This window comes from Miniopterus natalensis, chromosome 6 (assembly GCF_054644295.1).
Source record: "Miniopterus natalensis isolate mMinNat1 chromosome 6, mMinNat1.hap1, whole genome shotgun sequence".
Taxonomy (NCBI): domain Eukaryota; kingdom Metazoa; phylum Chordata; class Mammalia; order Chiroptera; family Miniopteridae; genus Miniopterus; species Miniopterus natalensis.
In genome coordinates this window covers 64,292,581-64,314,412 of record NC_142086.1, presented here as the reverse complement: position 1 = coordinate 64,314,412, position 21,832 = coordinate 64,292,581, and the positions used below count along the sequence as shown (strand labels likewise).

At 38.7% G+C, this 21,832-nt stretch overlaps 1 protein-coding gene across 4 annotated transcripts in view; it reads left to right on the top strand.

The window, feature by feature from the left end:
* The window catches only part of FNDC3B (fibronectin type III domain containing 3B), a 294,875-nt gene that overhangs the window by 69,818 nt on the left and 203,225 nt on the right, over positions 1 to 21,832 (top strand). For all 4 annotated transcript variants that reach the window (XM_087818325.1, XM_087818324.1, XM_087818322.1 and 1 more), the window contains exon 3: positions 20,413 to 20,488. In XM_087818325.1, the coding sequence (XP_087674451.1) occupies positions 20,413 to 20,488 (76 nt within the window). The remainder of the gene's footprint in view (positions 1 to 20,412; positions 20,489 to 21,832) is intronic.

The window sequence follows — 21,832 nt, the reverse complement described above, 5'->3', positions numbered from 1 at the left end:
TGTAGAGCTGGTTGTTATTTGACATTACAGACTAGACAAGTTATTTCTGAACCCATCCATGCAGCATTTGGGAAAAAATTTAAACAGTAAGTAAAACTTTCATAAATTATTAGAGACTGGACTATTCTGCTAACATTAATTTTTTTTATTGACTACAAAAACTGGGTTTGCTTAGTTTTATACTAATTAAGTATCATTTTGTCTTTGTGCAGTTCTTTAGAACAATGAAAGTAGAATTTTTTGTCCTATGAAAAGTAGATTTGGAAACAACTGCTTAAAAATATTTATCCCAGGTATATTAATAATTCAAATAAGTTAGGCCATTTTTGACACCAGATGTGCCAGCCCCCATCTGTCATAGTACAATAACACTCTTTATCTATCATAGTACATTAATACTTTCTATATATCTCTACTGGATCCTATTTTGCTGCTTAATAATTTATTTATGTTCCTTTTTCATTAGACTGTGAACCTCTTAAGAACAAGGAGCATCTAATAGGTGCTCAGTGAACATCTATCAGTTGAATACATTTCGTCCCTTCTTACCAGTGATGCAGATATCTACCTGCCTAACTCCTCAGTCTCTCTCTCTGTCTCTCTCCCCCCCTTCTCTCTCTCTTTCTCTCTCTCTCTCTCTCTGCTGGATCATTTTCACCAACTTACTGTAGTACCTTTTATCTTAAACACATAAACAACTACACCTCTCCCCACCCACAAACAAAATCCCCTCCCTCGACTCCACATCCCCATCCGGTTACCACCTTACATCTTTACTCCTTTTTACAGCAGAACTTGTCCAAATAGAGCCTCTGCGTCCTTACCTCCATTGCTTCCATTGCTTTTCAACTCCAGAGTCCTCACCTTGTCTTCCTACCTTTCTCTACCATTGTGTTGGCTTTATTTCAGGACCATTTCTGAAACCATATTTTGCCATGTCTACTTTATTTCTACTACCACTACTGGATTCCAGGCCAACATCTCTCACCAGGATAGGATGGTCCTTCTCACTGGTCTCTCTGCTTTTATTTTACTGTTGTCCCGCCAGAAAGTATTTGCCACAGAGCAATCTTATGAGTGATCTTCTAAAAGCATACATTGTGTCATGTCACTCCCTGCTTAAAACTGTCCTATTATACCTGGAGTACACTTGGGGGGTGGTACACTGGCCTGCCAGTCTTACACGTTTAGTCCTTGCCTCTCTCTCTTTTTAAAATGGATTTTGAGAGACAGAGAGAAACATTGTTATTGGCTGCTTCCTACAAACACCCCTGACTAGGGATTAAACCCACAACCTGGGCATGTGCCCTGACTGGGAATTGAACTCACCACCCTTTGGTGTACAGGATGACGCTCCAACCAACTGAGCCACACTGGCAGGGCCCTTCCCTCTCTGTCATTCTTCCACTGCTGTTCTCCAGCCACTCATGGGAAGGTCTCACAGTATCATGAATGGTTTGAACATACAGTGTTTCATCTCCCTTCTTTTTGCTAATTAAAAGGATAAAAAAAGACTTGGAAAGGATCTTCTGTCTCTCACATGTAGTCACCTGATTCCTGTTTTTGCATGCGTATTCCTAGAAGACCTGAGGCCCCCCATCCATGTTATTGTGTATCATTTTAGTGTTCTGATGATTTTTTCCTCATTTCTGTAATTCAGTTTGCACAGAACAGCCTTTTATAGATTATGAACCAGCATATAGACCCCTTAGTTACAGAGTTATTCAATTTTCTCTTCAGAAGTAAACTCCTTTGCACCTAGAAGTGACCAAAGACTGGACTTCCTTAGACAGCCATGTGGCATCCCCCTACTCTGTGTATCTACCTCAAGTCTAATTAGAAGCTGCTTAACAATTTTGGTTTATAAAATCATACTTTTAATTCACCTTGGAATTTTTCTGTAAAAACAAGAAAAGGAAAACCTAATTATCTGTTCTATAAACAGTCAAATATCAAGCTTTCTGAAGCTGGAGTTACACTTACTCTAAAAAAATCACATCATTTCATTCTTTCTAATTTGTAAATGTGTTTGTGCTAGAAGCATTAAATTTTATAGATTATGTGGGCCAATCTGTTGATTGCCATTAACCCTAAATTTCCCATAATGGGTCATAATTGTTAATTGGGCAGAGTGTGTTTGGAATATCCGTCTCAGCAGGACCAACCCAAGGGTTATCATGCGTTGATGTTGCCTCTTGCCACTGTGGCTCAGCCTAGGCAGTGGGCTGTGTGCCTGACAGTTTTCTTCCTCCCTCTGCCCCCGAAATCCCCATCTTGTATCTCCCTTATTTCCTCAAGCCTCTTCTTTCTTTTGGGTCCCGACATTAACCTTTGGCCTTGGTAAGTGTGGCAGAGTCCTCTGGGCCTGTGTGTAGAACCTGGGCGAAGGTACTTAGGGAAAACTGACCCAAGGAGCAAGCAAAAGCAATGGTGGAGAAATGTCAGACAGGCGGTAGGGAAAGAGGAGAGGGATGGGGGTCACCAAAAAGGGCCAGGACCACAGGTGAGGACCCAAGAATCCAGGAGTCTCAGACTGCATGAGTGCTGAGTGCTGGCCTGGGCACCTGTTGGTATTTGCTGCCTGCTCTTAATAGCCTTTCGTGGTGTGCTCAGGGCTTCTGTGTTAAAGTATCAGGGCACAGGCTACATCAGAAAGAATGACCTGCACCAGTGTTTTCCAAGGCCTTGACTGTGCTGTGCCTCTGAGGCAACACCTTTTCACCTGAACAAGGGCCTTTGGGAGGCACAGGGTCATTGGACATTGCAGGCATTGTCCAACAGACCCTTGGGGGTGACAGTTTAAGGGAGGCAGCACTTGAGCCACCTCTCAAAGTATACTGTTGTAAAGAGTCACCCACCGGCTAATGGGGCTCTGTCTCTGCATTTCTGTTAGGAGTCTGTATGGAGAAGCTTACCTTGTATGTGTTTACAGCATTCTTAATGCTTTGCAGCTCTGCAGAGGACATTCTAGTTTCTGTGTATGCAAAAGAACCACCACAGGCATGAGAAAGCTCATCAGTCCCCACAGCCACTCTCCTGATCTCTGTCTGTCCTGTTAGTTCAGATTTAATTAGTACAAGTTCTTGGCAGGCTTCGCTGCTCTGCTCTGGCTCTCTAAATAAGAGACTGTTAATTTTCATTATCCAAAGTTATGTTGAGTTTATATCCTTGGTTTGTCATTTTATATAGGTAGCTGGAAAAGGATGATTCTTTGCTTAAATGAAAAGCCAACCGCATTATGAATGAAGATTTTAAAAAATATATATATTATCAACTAAATAATAACCAAGAACAACAATAACAAACACAATATGGACAGAAAGCAACTTAACAGCTTTAGTTATTTAATGGCTTTATTGAGCTATATCCATGTGTCGTGTGATTCGCTTATGTAAAGTATACAGTTCAAAGGAATTTACTATATTCACAGAATTGTGCAACCATGACTACAATTAATTTTAGAACATTTTAATCAACCTAAAAAGAAACCCTGTAGCAGCCACTCTCCATTCCCTTTTCCTAATTCCCAGGCAACCACTAATGTTTACTGTCTCTGTAGATAATTTGCCCACTCTGGACATTTTATAAAAATGAAATCGTGCAATGAAATGAAATCATAGCATGTAGCAATACTTCATTCCTTATTTTTGCCAAATAGCATTCCATTGGATGGATATACCACACACATTTTATTTATCCATTTATCAGTTGATAGACATTTGAGTTGTTGCACTCTTTGGCTATTAATAATGCTGCTGTGAACATTGTGTGCATGTTTTCATTTCTCTTGGAGTGAAATTGAGCAATTTTATTTTGAACTATTGTTTTCTAAATCACCCTTGCTTCTCACAGGAATTTCTTCTACTTTGAATAGATAACATAGCTAAATAAAGTTTGCTTCTCTTAATATGCAAACTGTGTATTATTCTCGAGTTATAAAAATCAGGTTTTGACCTGAATTTTTGTGTGTGGCGATATAAATTACAGTGCATGCCCTTCAGTAGTCAGAATATTGGAGCCTGTGTTGACATTTTCAGTACCTAATGGTATATTAAATCGTCTTTGTTATGGACTTTTAGCACATCTTACAGATTTAAAAAATGCAGCAGCTAATTTTGAACATGAAAGAGTACACATCAATCCAATTTCCAACTCTTTCTACTGGTTTTAATCTCTGAAGAAGAATTGTAGCAGCCACCATTTAAATATGGAAATCATTAGGTTCAGAACAGAAGTGTTAACATAGTTTTCTGGTTTGCTAATTTAATCTATGACACTTATAACCTTCACTAGGGTGGTATGCCACTTTATATTCTTATATTCTTAGTGACTCTTCTCATGTATGTATTTATTAGGGGCTTTGGGGTGGGGATAGAATTAGGTGTCTGTTGCTCCTTACTAGCTAGCGTTCAGCACATCTTAGAGGGCACGTAGCGCATGTTCTGATTGTCGTACTGCTTATGTCTCTATTTTCTTTTAAGCTTGCAGAATATTAATTGCTAATGAGTGTTCCTTATGCTGCTTCTTCAGGAAGTAGCTCTCCTTAAATGTAAACAGAAAGCTTGTCTCTTCTGCTATCTCAGGATAGCATGTTAACAAGCTTGCCCTGGAAGTCAGGAGGTTAAAGTTGCTTCAGCCATGTGCAGTTCTCTTGACTTTGCCTATTCCTGTTGGTCAGCACTTAGCATGTCATTTCATTGAGAGAGAAGTTTTTTTAAAACCGCTTTTTGAAAGCCTTTGTTTCCCCTAGGCAGAATACACAACCAGAGTTTTCCTGGAGTATTCTTTGGACTATGCATTTCCAGACAGCACATTAAACATATTAAAACTTTCCACGTTCAGATGGTGCTCGTCATTGGAGTGTCTTTTACATCAACTGTGCTTCTCCTACTAATCCAGTGACCTTTTTTGTTCTGGTTGATATCTTCTTAATAACGTTTCCCCTGACAGCTTCCTTCTTGCATTCAGTAGTTCAAATCCTCTCACCACACAGGTTTACTCTTTAAACATCCTGATAGCCACTGTGTCAGAAGGACCTAGAAAGAGTTTTAGCTCTCAGTGTGGTGTAGAAAAATGAATAAACAGTTCTTGGGAAGTTTGCCCAGGAAAAAGAAGGATATTCAAATGAGAATGGGACTGGCAGTTAAAATAGAGGCTGCAGCTATTATTGCAGAGTAACATGTAACAGCTCCTTTAATGATAGAATCCTATTTAGAAGCTGGAGCATGGCTAGAAAGTAGAAAGACTTAGGCTGGTCAAATGTTGGGTTTGGAAAACCGAGTATGGGGATCTCAGTCTTGCACCAGATTCTTCAGCATCGAGAGATGTGTAACTTGTGCAAATGTTTAAAGAAAAATATTATTGCAAACTGCCTCCTGCGTTCTCTACCACTCAAACTTATAAAGGCCTCTGGTGTCAAGATATTGTCAGTCTCTTTTCCTTGAGATTTGGGGTAGAAAGGAGGAGGGAGAGGGTACGATTTATGACTGAATTAAGGAGTGACTGAATAATAGATTTGTTTGTTTTAATAAGCATTTATCAAATGTGTTCTTGGCCAGCATTGTATTAGGTGCTAGTGACACAAAGATGAATAAGACACTGTTCTTGCCATAAAGGAATGAGCAATCTGGTTGGGGAGCAGAATGTGGTCTCCCCACTCCCCCAAGGGGCTGTGTTTACACAACGGTGGTGCTTGGATTGGGGAATATAATAGTGTCCTGGAAGCACAGAGGAGGGATGGAGCCAGGAGTGGGATAGGTGGGCAGGAGAACAGACGAGGCTAGAAAAGTGTCTGTGGGGAGGCTGAGCATGGACAGAGGTCTTACTTGAAGTGAAGTCTAGGACTATTATTCAAGCTTTGCATGTAATATAATCAGTTTCTATTTTATAAAATGAGAACACTCTGTAGGGATAGCATATTTCAGTGGCGAGCTAATATTAGTGGCACCCAAAACAACCTGTGTCTGCACATTCTACAATCTATTTTTTGGAACCTTTTCTATTCAGTATTCTTATTAATGAATCTGTCTGTCCTCTGCTGGGTCCAGTCTGGGGCCTGCCCTTGGTCCCTTGATGTCTGTTCCTTGAGAATTACTGAGTCCTCAGAGGTGCAGATTGTGAGCATTGCTCAGCCAGAGTCCCCAGCAGCACCACCAGCCACCTCTGCTTCTAAGGGCCTCCTTTTAACTGTAAAAAGGGTGTGAGTTTATCCAGGTCTGTAGTCTCATTTTACAATCCTTTCTGCCTTAGGTTTGCCAGTTCTGCTCACTACAAAGGCTTCCGAAAAGGCATAGTCTGCATAATCTCAGTCTCATAAAGGAGAATGTTGATGCCATATTATCAGAGGGTGTTGTTATGTGTGGCACCCACAATAATTATGACATATGACATATAATTACGACAGCTCTGAGCTGTCTGGGTTGAGAGACGCTTCAGAATTTAATTAGCCAAAGGCAATAATAATAAGATACAAGATGTAGTCAGTACCTTCAGATGGTAGAAGCGGAGCTGCCTTCAGAGGGAGAGGACCAAGGAAAGCCCCTGGCCCGGCGAGGCTGCGCTACGAAGCAACGGCGACTCCAACTCCGCGGGGCTTCTAACCTTATCATTGTTTTCAACTTGGTGCACTTTTTGTCTGGTTGCACTGTAAACTCTGCGAGACAGGGACTGTGTCTCCCTGCACTTTGCCTGGCATCTGAGGTAGCATTCAGTAAATCCTTTAGAATAAAGAATGAATGAAATGAACAAATTTGACCCTTTGCGGTCGTTTGTCTACTCTCAGCCACCAAAGCTTTTTTACCGTTCCGGTCGTATGTCTGCTCTCAGCCACCACAGCAAGGAACCGTACAAATCTTAACTTTATACATTCATGTATCAGTTCATAATTTCTCTGAAAGCACTTAATTCCGACAAGTACGACACCCATGTCCAAATTTAATACGACCACAAAGGGTTAATTCATCTGGACCAGGGCTTGAAAACTGTCTACATGTTGCATTTGTCATACAGGCATTTTTTTTTTAACCTTTATAGTTAACAAACAAATAAGTGCCAATATTTAAAAATTGGAAGATTTACATACAATTCTAGATCTTTCTGTTTATCTGGAAAACCCAGAAGATCTGATAACACAAGGCTAATCTTCCTACTTGGTAACAATTGACTGGCTAAAAGTAGCAGCTGACCCTTTAGGTGGAGCATGTCATCCTCAGTCCCCACTCTGTGTTCTTCACTGTGTTTCCAAACTTCACTAGGCTCCATGGTCATCTGAGTTTGGAACCTGGAAATTGTTAATTATTTTACCTTTGAACTTGCATCTTGTGATCATGCATGTTTTGTTTTACATATAACAAAAATATTTAAGATTGTTTTCTGGCACACTCATTGTGTGTGTATCACACTGATGAAGTGATTTTAAGCCTCGTAGTTTTCCACTTTCTTTGTGACTTGTAAAATGAACTAGTATGGGCTTTGGTCCACATGGTTTTGTAGAAGGGTGTCAGTTATGTCTTATATATTAGGGCCCATGCGTTGTTTTTTTTGGCCTCTGCTCTTCAGTGAACAGTATTTGAGCTCCTAAATAGTACCACATTGAGCACTCACCAAAGCATAGGAAGGGCAGGAGAAACAACCAGGCGCCTTAGTTTTACTGTTTACAAACTAGTTAGGGGACATTAAACACAGATGCGAGGTATCAGCTTTCCAAGGGCAGAGATGCAAGTACTTGTGTTTATAATCTTTTTTACAGTTTCCAAGAATCAAGTCTTCTAAGTACTTATTGAAATAGAATTTTCTTAAAGTAATTTTTTCCTGGTATTTGCTAGATAAGACTTTTTTTGTTTGAATCACTTCTATATTAACTTTCTCTTTGAATAAAATTAAATTTGATAGGTTCCCAACCTGTAACTTCTGTTAGTTTTTTGAAAATGTGTATTTGTCATGAATGTGTATTTGTCACACACAGAGGAAGAGAAGACGGGACAGTTCTCTATCTAGAATGTGTTAAAACATATGTTTGCACATAATTGTTTTCATGTAGGCAGACTCTGCTCTTTTTTGTCTACGTGAATGACTTAAAAATATGACTTTATATAAATTATATATGTTACACTTCAAACATGACAACAGTGAACAAACTGCATCAGATTAGTAACATTAACCTCTAAGTTCCAGATGCAGTTGCAAAAAATAAACAGCCTGCCAGGGAGCCAGTTGTTGAAGTGCCACAGTATTGTATCTAGTTGGTTTTGCTACCTTCAGATTACATTAGTTTCCTCACATAAATTGGGATTGGCCAGAATTAGGTGCCTCTTAGTAATATTTTGACCAGCTCTACTGTTAAAGTAAATTGAAGCTGCACTGTGGTGGGCCTCCAGAAGAAACAGAATTCATGTGCCATGTCGGGGTTCATGTTTACATCAGTACTGCTTCTCAGCCCTGGGCATTTTTCCTGAACAGGTGACCATCAGAACAGATCATTGCTGAGAGGGAATGTATTTTACGGGCAGCACAATCATTAGGATAATTAATATGACCCTGCCTCCCCTGGATCCACTCTTTATTACCCATTCTTTGCTCCTTGCAGAATAGTAGATGTGCATTTGGATAAAATGGACAATCTACATTTAGAAAATTACTTTGTCAAGGGTTCTGCTTTGCAAATAATTGGGTAGGTAAGTGGAGATAGCAGAGATCTGGAGGTCTAGTTTTGGAGGCAGGTTGACTAGAGAATATTTATACCAGTCAAGCTGTCTTGAGGGTTCCAGTCCTATTATTTTCAAAAAGTGGCAATCAGTTTTTGTGAGTCTGAGGTTAGATTTGGAAAGAAATGGACTTTGGCTGTTATCCAATTATATTGCATGACTTTTAATTTTTAGGACGGGTTGTTAAAATGTTCCAAAATTCATCAGCGAAGCATGTTACTTCCTCAGAAAAAGTTCCTTTGGTCTTCATATTGGAATGTTGAGTTGTCCTTTGATTTCACAGGAGAAACCATGACACACTGAAGCATGTGCTTTGATTAGTGAAGTTGCTTGGTAGCTAAATTGGCTGGAGTTATGCAGCTCATTCACTTTTTCTGACTTGACTAGTTTAATTTTTGTTTTGAGTTGACAGGATGGGTCTATTTAAGACCTTTCTCATCACCTTGGCAAAAAGGCCATATAAAAAGTATCCTTAAAGAATGACTGTTTTATTTATAATTTACTTGGTGATTTTAGTTACGACTGAAAATAAAAGGAATGTAAATATGAATATAATATGAATTAGAAAGGAATGGTAACTATTTTTCTTCTAACCATTGAAATGGGAAATTAGGCTTACGTATACCCTGTCTGTGAATATCCATTTTAAAGACTTAGGAACCAATTGAGGGTGGAATTGGGTGATAGAGGTCATTATCCTTTCATAGATGGGTGTTCACATCCAGTTTCCTTCTGAGAGTCTTCCCTTTTCTCGTTTTTTAAAGTGATTTACTCATGGTCAGGCACTGAGAGTTTTCCCACTTTATTGTCTGCCTCTCCACACGGTGCTACTTCAAGCTGCCTTGAGACTTTAAAGAGCCTCTACCTAGGAGACCTGAAGGTCAGCCTCACACCAGGTGTGCACTCCTTCTTTGGAGGGTGACAGCAGTTCATCTTCTAACAATTATCCTAAAACCAAGCAGGACGTATAGGATGAAAGATTCTGTAAGGTTGACTCTTCTAGAGATTTCAGTACCTTAACAATGTTAAAACACATATTAAAGGTTAGATTTTTGACACCGAAAGAATTCCAAGTGTCTACATAAATTTTTGGTATTCACCTCAAACTTAAATGTTACTCTGTAATCTTGCTGATTATCATCTGACTTTTAGTCTCAGGTTTTAGTTAAGTGCTTATTTGTGGTCAATAAGTTAAATTGTTAGAAAGAATGGCTTTTGTTTGATATTTTGATTTCTTTGTTCCCCCTATGGTAGAGGGAACTAATGGAAGCTATTTGAGGGCATATGAGGTGTTAGTAAAGGTGCTAAGCACTTATATACATCATTTCAGCCAGTAATCACAACTCTATAAGGGGGTGATCATTTTTATGGACAGAATCAGAGGTCAGAAAGGTTAAGTACTTGCAGCTGGCAAGTCACAGCACTGGGCTTTGAATCCACTTATGTCCTACCTTCCAGGAAGGGTGGAATTGCTTGGGTTTGGCATATCTCTCTTGTCCTGTTCAGATACACAGTCTGGAGAGACATGAGACTGGGTTTTGCACAGTAGTAAATGGTAAAGTTCACAAAGAAGAGTACTCCTTACTCCTGTTTGTCACATGACCTTCATATTAACTGGAAAGAGGCAGTGATTCTGACTCTGGAGCTTCTGAGAATTGCAGAGTGAGCAGTCCTGGTAGTAGAGTCTGAGGTCTGGAGGCAGCAGTTGAGTTTGGAGGAGGGGTTGGGAGTGAAGTCATCTGAGGCCCAGGTCTTGGAACTGCTCCCTTTCTTTCCTTGGGGAATGGTTGTCTCCCTGAGATTAGCAGCAGAGGAGCAGTTCCCTTTGGGGTCAGCAGCTGCTGAGATGGTGGTGACCAGAGAAGGGTAGCAGGTGGTCCTCCTCCTTGGGAGACTCACTCTGGGACCTAGAAGGGGCCCTTTTTGTCTGCCTTCTTTTGCTCCCAGACCCCGCCTTTCATTTTCATTCAAAAATTACATCACCCCAGAGGCATAGTTTTTGTGTCTTAAGAAGTCTGAAAACTTGTTGTAAGACTTGAACCTATTAAATTGTTTGTTTTTCATTTTGAATTTATAATTATTTCTCCTCAGTCATGCCAGGATTTTTAAAAAATCTTAAGTTGATCCTCAAAGAGAAAGAAAATGGCCACTTTGCTGTATGAGCATTTCTTAAATCTCTTACCTCTGGGTATTCCTGTTCTTAGGAATACAGAATTGTGTCACCGAGTATTTTTGTACCCTGAACCGTGATACTGTACCCTCTTGCTAGCCAGTTCCTCTTTTTAAATTTTTTTTTATTATTTTAGATTGATGAAGGGCTGCTTGGACTTTGACTCTTCTCAAGATGTTAATTATATGTTTCAAAATCAAGTGTTCTGTTAAAAATCACTTACGCATAGCTTTGGAAAGAGAACTGGAGGCAGGGAGTTGCTTCAGGGGTGCAGAATATTGTTTTGGAGTCCTCGAGAAATCAATCTTAAGAGTTAGTTCATTTACCACCAAGACATATTTAGTCAGTGTATATAAACAAAAGAAGTCACAGTGTGCCTGGACGTTATGTGTCCCAGATGGAGTTTAAATTTGGCTCATTATACTGCACTGATGTCATGGTGCATAAACTGGCCCCGAATTAGAGACGTGCACAGAATCGGCTGTGTGCCTGTGTGTGCTGAGGGCGTGCGTGGAGGGGAGGGGCTGGCTGGAAAATCTTTGTCACGTTTTTCCTGCGTCGTCTGTAGAGACTAGTGTCAGCCCTGAATTTGGACTTGGTGCAGAATGAGGGAAGAATTGGAATAATATGTTCATTTGTACAAGTCGGCATGTGTATGCACTCAGGGATGTCATTATTCCAAGACTGAGTATAAATGTGCTGAGCTTTCCAACAGTTGCTTACAAAGCTCTAGGACTAAAATCTAGAAAGGAAAATCTTAAAGCATTACTTTTTTTTGAAGAGTGTTTTCAGTCTGTTTGCCTTGAAACCCTAAATCTGGACGTTTTCTTTAAACTTTTTAATGGTCTTAAGTATCCAGCTGTATAATTCTGTTTTCCTGGACTGTATGGGGCATAGCCTCTCAAACTAGTTGCTTAAGTGTTTGTAAAGGCCAGTGCCTGGTGCCCCTTAGAGAATCTGGCCAAGTTTAATTCTTCCTGTGTGCTTTGAGAAGGCAGCTTATGGGTCAGAAAAGGCTCCTCTCCTGGAGTTCCGAGCACTTAATAGGAAATTTCCACACACGGTGGTGTTATTTTATTACTTTTTATTGCTGACTTTCATTATGATAATCTTAATTAGAAGCATTTCCAAGTAATTTAAACCATTTTGTAGATGTAAAGGGTTTAGATTTCAGAACTTCTGTGAATGAATTCCAAAGTCACTGTTGTTGCTGGGAAGCTGAACAGACCCTGGAATGTGAATCAGTTGGGAGGTGATCCTTTAAGGAAAGCCAGAATGTTTCCCAGACAGAAAATTTGGTCAGAGGTGAGAATTGGCTAGTTTTAGATCTTAATGAGAACATGAAACATGGCAGATTCAGTAAAATTTTTTCTTTAAATATACTCTTATGAGAAGCCACATTTTTATTAACAGAGATTTGTTAATAAAATAAGCAAGAAGTATAAAGAAATATATTTCTTTAAAGAAATATAAAGAAAAGGAAATACTAATAAGTTATTTATTGAGCATATATTATGTGTAAGGCCTTGCACCAGGACTGTACTAGGGTTGTTGTGTTTCTTAAGCACTCATATAAGGTAGGTATTATCTCTTTTTTCAGATGAGAAAATTCTGAGTTTGAAGGGTTAAGTGTCTTACCTAGCAGAGCTGGGACTCAACTGTAGTCTTCCTTTTTAATTTTATTTTTTAAATTAAATTTATTGAGGTGTGATTTTTCTGATTTACTCTTCCCACTGTGTATCTTGGGTATCTTAGTTGACTTTTAAACAATTAGTTCAAAAATGAATTGAAACTAAAATGAGATTAGTTTGAAATTCTAGCATATCTGAATTCTAACCACATTGTACCTTTCAGGCCTCCCGTGTATTTGCTTATGTAATTGTTCTCTTGTTTATTTAATTAAAGTCTCTTACTCCCCCTTTCGATGTTACTCCCAACTGTAACTTTTTCTGATTTCTTCATAGTTTCTTCAGTTTCCATAGCACTTAATGGCAAATTAATCATACTTTGTTTCAGTTAATTGTATTTTCTAGTCTTGGGTAGAAATCGGGTAGAATTCCATCTTTCTCATCTTAGAATTATCAGTGCTTAATAAAGTGCCTGGAACATAGTAACTACTCAGCAAATCTTCATTGAATAATCAGGGGTTCAATAATTGCATTAAGCATTGATTTAAATAAACTTACTAATCAATGCAAAGTCAAGGCCTGAATAAGTGATAATATACTCTACAGTGGCACAGAAGTGGAAAGCCTCCTCTCTCTTCTGCAAAATCCTTCCAAAACCCCAGAATACTTCATATTTGTATTTATTTCTGATTTTATGTTATTGGGCACAAAATATCAGGCAATAATAGTGTTAATTTTAACTAGTTAATCTAAAGTATAGTAAGTAAAATAGTTAATTCTAGGATATTTAAAGTATCGGGAACTGATTTTCTGTTATAAGGATGAGAACATTCTTCATGGGCACATTACTTCGTGATTATGTCTTAAGGGGTAGAACTGTGTTATATGAATGAGGTAAGGTGACCAACACTGAAATGGGCCTTAAAAATAGTAGAATATTGGGATATAGGCAGTTATATATGTTTCTTCACTGACTTTTGAGATTCTCACAATAGAATTGTTTGCTTGGGTTTAGTGGACATCTTTCCAGAGATGTGTGACATTAATTAAGCCCATTAGAATGGGTCACGTTACTCTCTCAGCCAAACAAAACTGGACATGAGGTAGCTGTATCTAAATCGAGGGAGACTTTCTAGATTCAGTGTGCAAAGCACATTCAGGGGAGGGCTGATTAGCAGAAAAGTGGCCTGAGCTCTTGATTCCTCATCACTGGCCAGAGCCCATCTCGGGACCATGGGATGCATGGATGGAATTGAGGATTAGAAAGGGCTTGTACCTCACTCGATGGACATTTCTGACAAGAATTCACCCTGAAATGGTGATGGCAGGAACCAAATTTTGTTCTCAGTGAAACGTAATTTTTAACTAAAGGAAGAAGAATTGTATTTTTGGTACTCAGCAAATCTGAAAACTGTGCTTAATAAAATGGAGGAAAAAGATTTGAATGTCATGGTGCTTCAAATACACAAGGATATTTGGTAGCTGTAACTCTTAGCCAGGGAAAAGCTACACTTCAGCTTACATGGAATTTTGGTCTTTTATATTCTTGGTTTTATCTTGAAAGTCCTGTAGTTGAAACTTTAGACTCTGGCATTTGTGGTTCTCTTAAAAGAGGCTTTTAACCTAGTTTTGGTCATCTATATTACATTTTGCATTTTTTCCATTTAAGTTAATGCTATATTTTTATTCTTAGCAAACAGCAGCCCTTTTTGTAATAGAAACTCTTTATTCTAGACAGCATACAATTAGAGGGAGTAGAAATGTACAATTTTTACAAGCTGCCATTGTATGTTCTTTATAGCCCTTACCCCTATCTGTAAATATTTTTATTTAAATCATCCTCCCCACCTTAACCCATGCAAGTTCCATTTATCAGCTCCAGGTGGGCAGAGCTTTGTATTATCTAAAGCTCTATTCTCATTGCCTAGAGGAGGGAATGCCTGACCCATTCTGGGCACTCAATATTTGCTGAATTAAGACCGAGATGTAGTAATTCGTCTAAGGACAGCTATTTGATGAAATGCAACTCTTGAATGTATATATTTTCAGCAGGCAGTGGTGTAATTTCAGTGTTTAAAAATGTCCTCTTTGGCTCACCTGATTTCTTTTTCTTTGGTTACCTACTAATCCATTCCTGCATTTTCTGTTAATGGCAGGTGACTTTTGGGAGGAAGAGAAACTTCAGATTCAGTCTTCAAGGAGTCATCTTTGTTTTTCTTATGCCTACTGTTGAGCCATGAGAAATGGCATCTAGTGATTGTGATAATCAAGTGGTTAGCTTGTTGCTGCTTCTGAGGATTCTAAGGGAATTCAAGGACTTGACAAAGACTTTATGAGAATAAATCCTGCCCAATATAAAAACAACTGTTTGCTGTTAGTTGTGGGATTCCTTACCACTTAACTGCCAAAGGGGAGTAAGGGGCTCTGGCTCAGGGAGTGAGCATAAATTTCCTAGCAGAGAATGTCCTCAGTCTTTGGGGACATGCCTCTGACCCAGTTACGTGCTCGCTTTCCTTATAGCTACTTATTGAAGTATCTCCCTAGAGTATTGACTCTGTGAAGCCCGCCCCCATCAGAGGGGGAAGCTGTACGTAGAAGACAAGAGCATGCATTTTGGTCAGATGGTGCTGGAGTTCAGGATTAGCTCAGTAATTTTGTAGTTTTGTGACTTTAGACAAGCTACTTATCCTCTTTAAGCCTCAGTTTCCTTATCTTTAAAGTCTGGTTAGTAATACCTTCCAGGAAGAGCATACAGGTTCAATAATTAATAGCTATTTATGTAATTATTGTAGAAAAACAGCTGTTAAAAGGAGTTGATAACTAGCTTGCATTATGCTGACTTAATTTGAGAGATGAAATGATCTATTGAGGGGGACAGTTTTTGAACCTTCCATCCTTTGAGGAAATCAGAGTATTAAAAATTTTATAGCACTGGAGTATTTATTCTTGCTCCTTACTTTAAATGGAATGGGTCCTATAGCCCAGGAAGAAACAAATCAAGGAAGAGTTTTACATGCTGTACATATCCTTGTGCCTTGACCCAGTGTGTAACTACCCCTGGAGGCTTCCTGGTCTGGTGTGTTCTTTTTCTGCCAGCTTTGGGTTCAGGCTTCAAGTAGGGCAGGTTAGCTGATCAGTATTTTCCTGTCATCTTCCTATTTTACCTGCTCACATTTTAAATCTTGGGACATTTTCTTTGTGTCATGTTATTACCACAAAGATAGTTATTGGTTATCTGTAGCTCATTTTCTTGATTTGGAGAAAAGAGAGAAAACAAATGGTGTGTTGCTTGAGGCCAACTGTGGTCTGTGACATAAAGACAAAGGTCTCAAGTGTGTGTATTGTTGGATGGTTTAGGGCCTGGGTGGAGCTCTCAAGGATTTCTCTGTAGTTTGAGAATATGCAGGGGGGGGGGGGGGGGGGGGCACACAGACAGACCACAAAAGGTGCTACTATTCTCATGTAGTTAAAGGTCAGTTTTTAAAAGTTATTAGATGTTCTTGGATAGAATCCTTCCTTACATGGAATTCTTCTGCAGCTTGTAGGTTGTACCACTTTTTCCACTAAAGGTATCTGTTGGATGATCATAAAGGCTGGCTCAGAGTAAGAAGTGTTCACTTACACATGAAACAGCTGAGAGTAAAACAAGCCTCACAGAGTTTGGCAAGTTGAAAAAAGCTCCAAAAGTGAAATGGGATCTCCTCTCCTATCTCGATTTGTGTCGATATTGGATCTAACTTTTAAGAATGGTGAGATGTAACATTTCATCTTTGGTCAGTCAGTAGTAGTGTCCCAGCAGAAGCGTTTGTGATGGACACATACGTGACAGTGATTATTTAGTCATTGGCTGGTAATTTTTTATTTGAGGCATAAATTAGATATTTGCCTTCAGGAGGGAAATACTATTGATCTTTTGGTTAATCAACCACCCCAAATTTAAATTGCAAAAGTAGTTTTCCTTTTCCTCTTCTATTTAGTAAGAAACAGATTTAGATTTATTTATTTATTTTTTAATCCTCACCTGATGACATGTTTATTGATTTGAGAGAGAGAGAGAGAGAGAGAGAAAGAAACATTGATGTGAGAGAGAAATATTGCTGCCTCCCCTTGTGTGTCTCGACCAGGGATCAAACCTGCAGCCTAGGTATATGCCCTGACTGGGGATTGAATCCACAGCCTTTTGGTGTATGGGACGTTGCTCCAACCACAGAGCCACCTGGCCAGGGCAGATTTAGACTGACTTTTAATGAAAGATCTGTTACACCTGTTTCAGTTATCTTGCTGAGTAAAGCTTTCCCAGGATGTTGTGTTTAGCCTATTACTCAATTATATTAATCCTATCTCTTATTTTATTGTTTCTTTAGACTTTGGAAGAATGGTCACTTATTTTTCATTAAGCCTTGATAAACTGCCTTTGGTTATTTTGGGTTGTTTGGTTCATGTAGCACTACTAACAGATTTGAAACAGATCCGATGAAGCAATAGTGGCCTGAAGTATGCTCTTTTTAAAATTTTATTTAAATATATCTTTATTGATTTCATAGAGAAGAAAGGAGAGGGATAGAAAGATAGAAACATCAATGATGAGAGAGTCACTGATCGGCTGCCTCCTGCATGCCCCTGACTTTGGGATCAAGCCTGCAGCCCAGGCATGTGCCCTGACCGGGAATCGAACCCCGATCGCCTGGATCCTGAGTCGATGCTCAACCACTGAGCCACGCCTGGCTGGGCCTGAAGAATGCTCTTAATAATTTGGTTAACATGGTACTATTTTAACATCTATGATGCAAAAATCTATCAGTGGTTAAAATCTTTGGTTTTTTTTTTCCTTCCTCTGACAAGACACAGAATACAGCATGAATTGTTCTAATGCTGACTTTGGAAAAGCAGGAAATGCTTAGTGAGTGAACAAAAAATGATGAGGTTTGGACAGTGATGTTATGCTTCACATTCTGTATTTAAAAGAACTTATAACAATTATGTCTGCTTTGTGGCTAGAGAAAGGAGGAAGGGGGGAAGAGAAGGGGACAGGAGGAGAGAGACAGACAGACAGACAGACAGACAGAGACTGAGGCTGACTTGTATGATACAGAAGGTTAAGTACCAGAGAGCCTGCCAGGGTGTGACTCATGCTCCTCAAGGCTTCGTGATGCAAGGCCTGCCGCCCTCTCATTCATGTCTGTTGTCAGGGACACATCATTGGGCTGGTGTGTGTCAGATTTTTATTTTTATCTCTTCTTTATTGACAGTGAAAACAGCAAGGAGGTCAGCCTGCCTCAGTAAAGCAGAATGCTTTCATTTAAAATATCTTGGTGCATGATGAATACAGTTTGTTCAAATAATGACTTTGGCTCTTACTAAGAAAAATTGATATTGGGACACAGGAGATTTGCTTGGTTTCTGAGGTAACTTGGTAGATTATAATCTGGTTGCCACAGCAACCCAGCAGCAGGGAAAATTACAGGAACTAAACATTTGAAGGGAGGTATTTTAGTAGGATGCTTAAAAGCCTTTACCTGTCATCTTTCTCCCTGAAGAAGTGGGATGGGTGTCTGGAATTGGCTTCAACAAAAGCATAGAGGGGAAGGCATAAATGACTTTTGGTGGCTGGATGCATCTGGGCCATTCTTTGAATGTGGCCTGGTGTCAGCAACCACTAAGGAATCATTACAGACCCTTTTTATGCAATTTGATAAACAGATAATGTGACAGAACCTGGAACATCATACCCCAGTTCAGCAATCCCTTTTCTGGCCTGGGACTTTCGATAATATTGGTGAGTTCTACTTTTAGAACCAGCATTCGAGACTCATCTGACAATTATGAGGTGAATTTGGTTGTCAAAAAATATCTGGGACACAGTCTTGGTGTCCAGTGATCCCCCCCCCCCAAACTAATTAATTCTACAGCATGTATTATAGGCCTTTCCCTAGAGGTATAAACACAAAGCAGGTGGTTTCTGCTCTGTTACGGTGATGCTAGAATTTTTCTATGGACTGTTAAAAAGGCATGGATAATTTTCTTTATTACAGTATTGTTTCATTCCATTGTAGTCGAGTTATGTTCAATGTTAATATAAAAATAAAGTTAAATCAAAAATGTTTTCATGTTAGAAATGACTTCAAAAGCTCAGTTTCAAGAAAGCAACAGAAATGTTTTAGTTACTCTATAGACACCAAGGGATTTCCTTTTGAGTTCTTAAAATGGTAAATGTGTTTACATTGGTGAGAGTTTTGAATACTTAAGACTGAAAGATTATTGACATAGTTATGGTACAAGAAAAATAGATTGCCTTGAAATAACTTATAAGGTAATGAGAAGCACCAGGGATGAAATTTGGACTACTTTTCGCTGAGTAATCCTGTTTTCTCCTGTTAATGTATTTCCTGATTTAAAAAATCTTAATATGCCAGCAGTGTCTCCCATGGTGAATTATTAGAAGAATCAAAATGCATGGATATTAAAGGTTTAGTTTTTAAAGATGAAATGGTTTTGATCTCAATAAATTTACAAAACAGATGTGGTGGTACATATTGTAAATAAAATTGACTTTTTAAATTGCATGTAAAGAAAGCTTAATTTCTAAGTTAAAGTAATTATTTGCAATGGTTTTCCTTATGTTTTACAACTTTCATTCATTCAGTAAAAATAGTTATAGAGCACTTTATTCTATGCCAGGCATAGCTTTGAGCACTTACTTTCTGCCATATCTTGTGCTTTTTTGAGCCTAGATTAAAGAAGGAAAGAGACACTGACATAATTGCTTAATTAACTGCAATTGTAAATTCTAGGAAGGAGAAATGGAGTTTTGTTTTGTTTTGTTTTGTTTTTGAGAACAAGCATACTGTTGGGGACCTAACCTTTCCTGAGAGTCAAATGCCATTTCTTAGGCTCACAAGGATGAGCAGGTGTTAGCTGGTTGGGGAAAGAGTAAGGTGGGTAGTGAGCAGAGATGGGAGGACAGGAAGAGCATTGCAGACTGGAGAACAGTATGTTGGTGGTTTCAAGGCAGGGAGGAACAAAGCTTCCTCTAGGAACTCTAAGGTGAATGACACATCTTTCCAGTTTCTAGAAACTTATAGTAACATATTTTATTCGTGTCAACCTTGCACATGATAATTTTTAACCACAGTTTTTGAGCTTGGATTATGTCCTTTAATTTGTATTTACATATAAATTAGTGATTTTCCTCTTTTTATCTAGAGGAACTAAATTAGATTAGAACTAAAACTCTGAGGCTCTTGAAAGAACATACTATGCCTTTGCCTTGCATGGTCCAGTCTTTTGGATGTTGTCTTTTAATATTAAATATTTATGTTCATATGACCAAAACACTGACATTTAGGTAATAGATTTAAAAATCTGGGTGTTTGGTGGGGCCTAGTTGTAATATTTTTTTTTAATTTTGTACTGTTCATTATTTCTAGATCCTATACACAGATACTTTTTTCAAACTTTTTTTAATAAGTTGCTTTCTATTGTTACACAATAGAGTCATATAACCCATGTAAGTAATAGACACTTGGGAATAGTTTGCAGCAGTGTTAGGTTAGAACTTCATTTGTCTGTGCAATTTTCCTTTATAAGTATGATTTCTAGCCTTTTTTTTTTTTAAACTGTCATTTTAAACTAGTGAAAGAATGAAAGAAATTGTGTGAAAGAAAAAGTATTGTAAAGTTGAGTCTTTGAGTTACATATCATCATAAGCAACACTGGAGAATTCACTTAGCTAAACTCAAATGCCTGTGCTTACCCCTCACATTTGAACCAGGTCTGAGACATAGCCTGCGTTTTGTTTGTACAAGATTCTGTGCCACATACTTCCTGTCTACTACATAAATTTAGGTAATAAAACTTAGCAAGATCCCAGATGTTCTAGTATTAAATGGAAATTAATGTGTTATTTTGGCAGGTTATTCTCGTTCAAGTTAACCCAGGCGAGACTTTTACGATAAGAGCGGAGGATGGAACACTTCAGTGCATTCAAGGTAAGAGGCTTTTACTCCTTCTAATCAAAGGAGTTTTCCTTTACTATGTTAGGAAAGCAAAGTGTGGTTATCTGTGACTTTTCGAGAAATAAAATTTACCTTGGAATTTTTTTTATTTTTTTTTTGCTTTTTCTGTCAAATAGGAGACTCCTTAATGCTGATGTAGGCCTCTTACACATGAGGGAAGGGATGGGGTTAAATACCTCTGGTATTCTATTGACCTTTAAGTGAATTAATTTAACTTGGGGAAGCTTACAGAGGCTTCATATATTATGGAATTCGGTAGGCCTGAAAAATTCCAATTGAGAACAGGAAGCACTTTTTCAAATTATTTAAAAGTTTTAAATGTATATTGTGATGCTATCCAAATGATTTTTGAGAGGTAAAATTTATATTAACTATCTGTTAGTTATTAACAGATAGATATTAACAGATTACTCCTGAGTTTGGTGGCTTAAAACAACATTTATTGTCTTACAGTTTATGTGGGTCAGGAATTTGGGCATGGCTTAGCTGTGTCCTATGGCTCTGGGCCTCTTAAAATGCTAAAATACAGGTGTGAGCTAGAGCTGCAGTCATTATAAGGCATGTCTGAGGGTCATCCTGTTTTCAGGCTTGCTCAAGTGGTTGTTGGCAGGATTTAGTTTTTTGCCGGCTATTGGCAGGAGGCTTCCCTCAGTGTTTTGCTAAGTGGCCTCTCCATGGGGACACTTACATTATTGCAGCTGGCTTCATCATAGCAGCAGCTAGAGGGCAAGAGGGAGTCCAGCCCACTCAAGAAAGGAGATTCAGGGTGGGAATACCAGCAGGCAGGAATCTTTGGGGGCCATCTTAGAAAGCTGCCCACCACCGTTCCCCCTTTACCCCCAGTATTCATGGGGGTATACAAAATACCCCCTCCCAAGATTTCCAAAGTCTTATTCCATTATAGCCTCAGAGTCCAGGATCTTGTCATCTAAATAAGTTCTAAATGTAGGTGTAGTTCTTTATATGTGTACAGCTCTTTGAGCATTTCAGTTAATTTTTAATTTGTGTAATACCAGTGCTCCGTCTCTGTAGTTCACTTTGGAAAGAAATGTCTTAGGTACTCTGATCCATATGGAATCCTGTTTAGGAAGGTTAATCCAGGTCTGTTTTAGCCTGTAAACATTGCTGTGTTGGAGAGCACTGTTCGTGAGAGCTGTTTTTGGCAGTGATTGGGCTTTTATGGTAAAGTGATATGTAATTGAGTTCAATACTAGGTTATTGATTGGACTGGAATCTGATCATAGGCTTATTTATTTTAAAAAATATTTTTAATTGATTTTTAGAGAGAAAGAAAGGGAGAGAGAGAGAAACATCAAT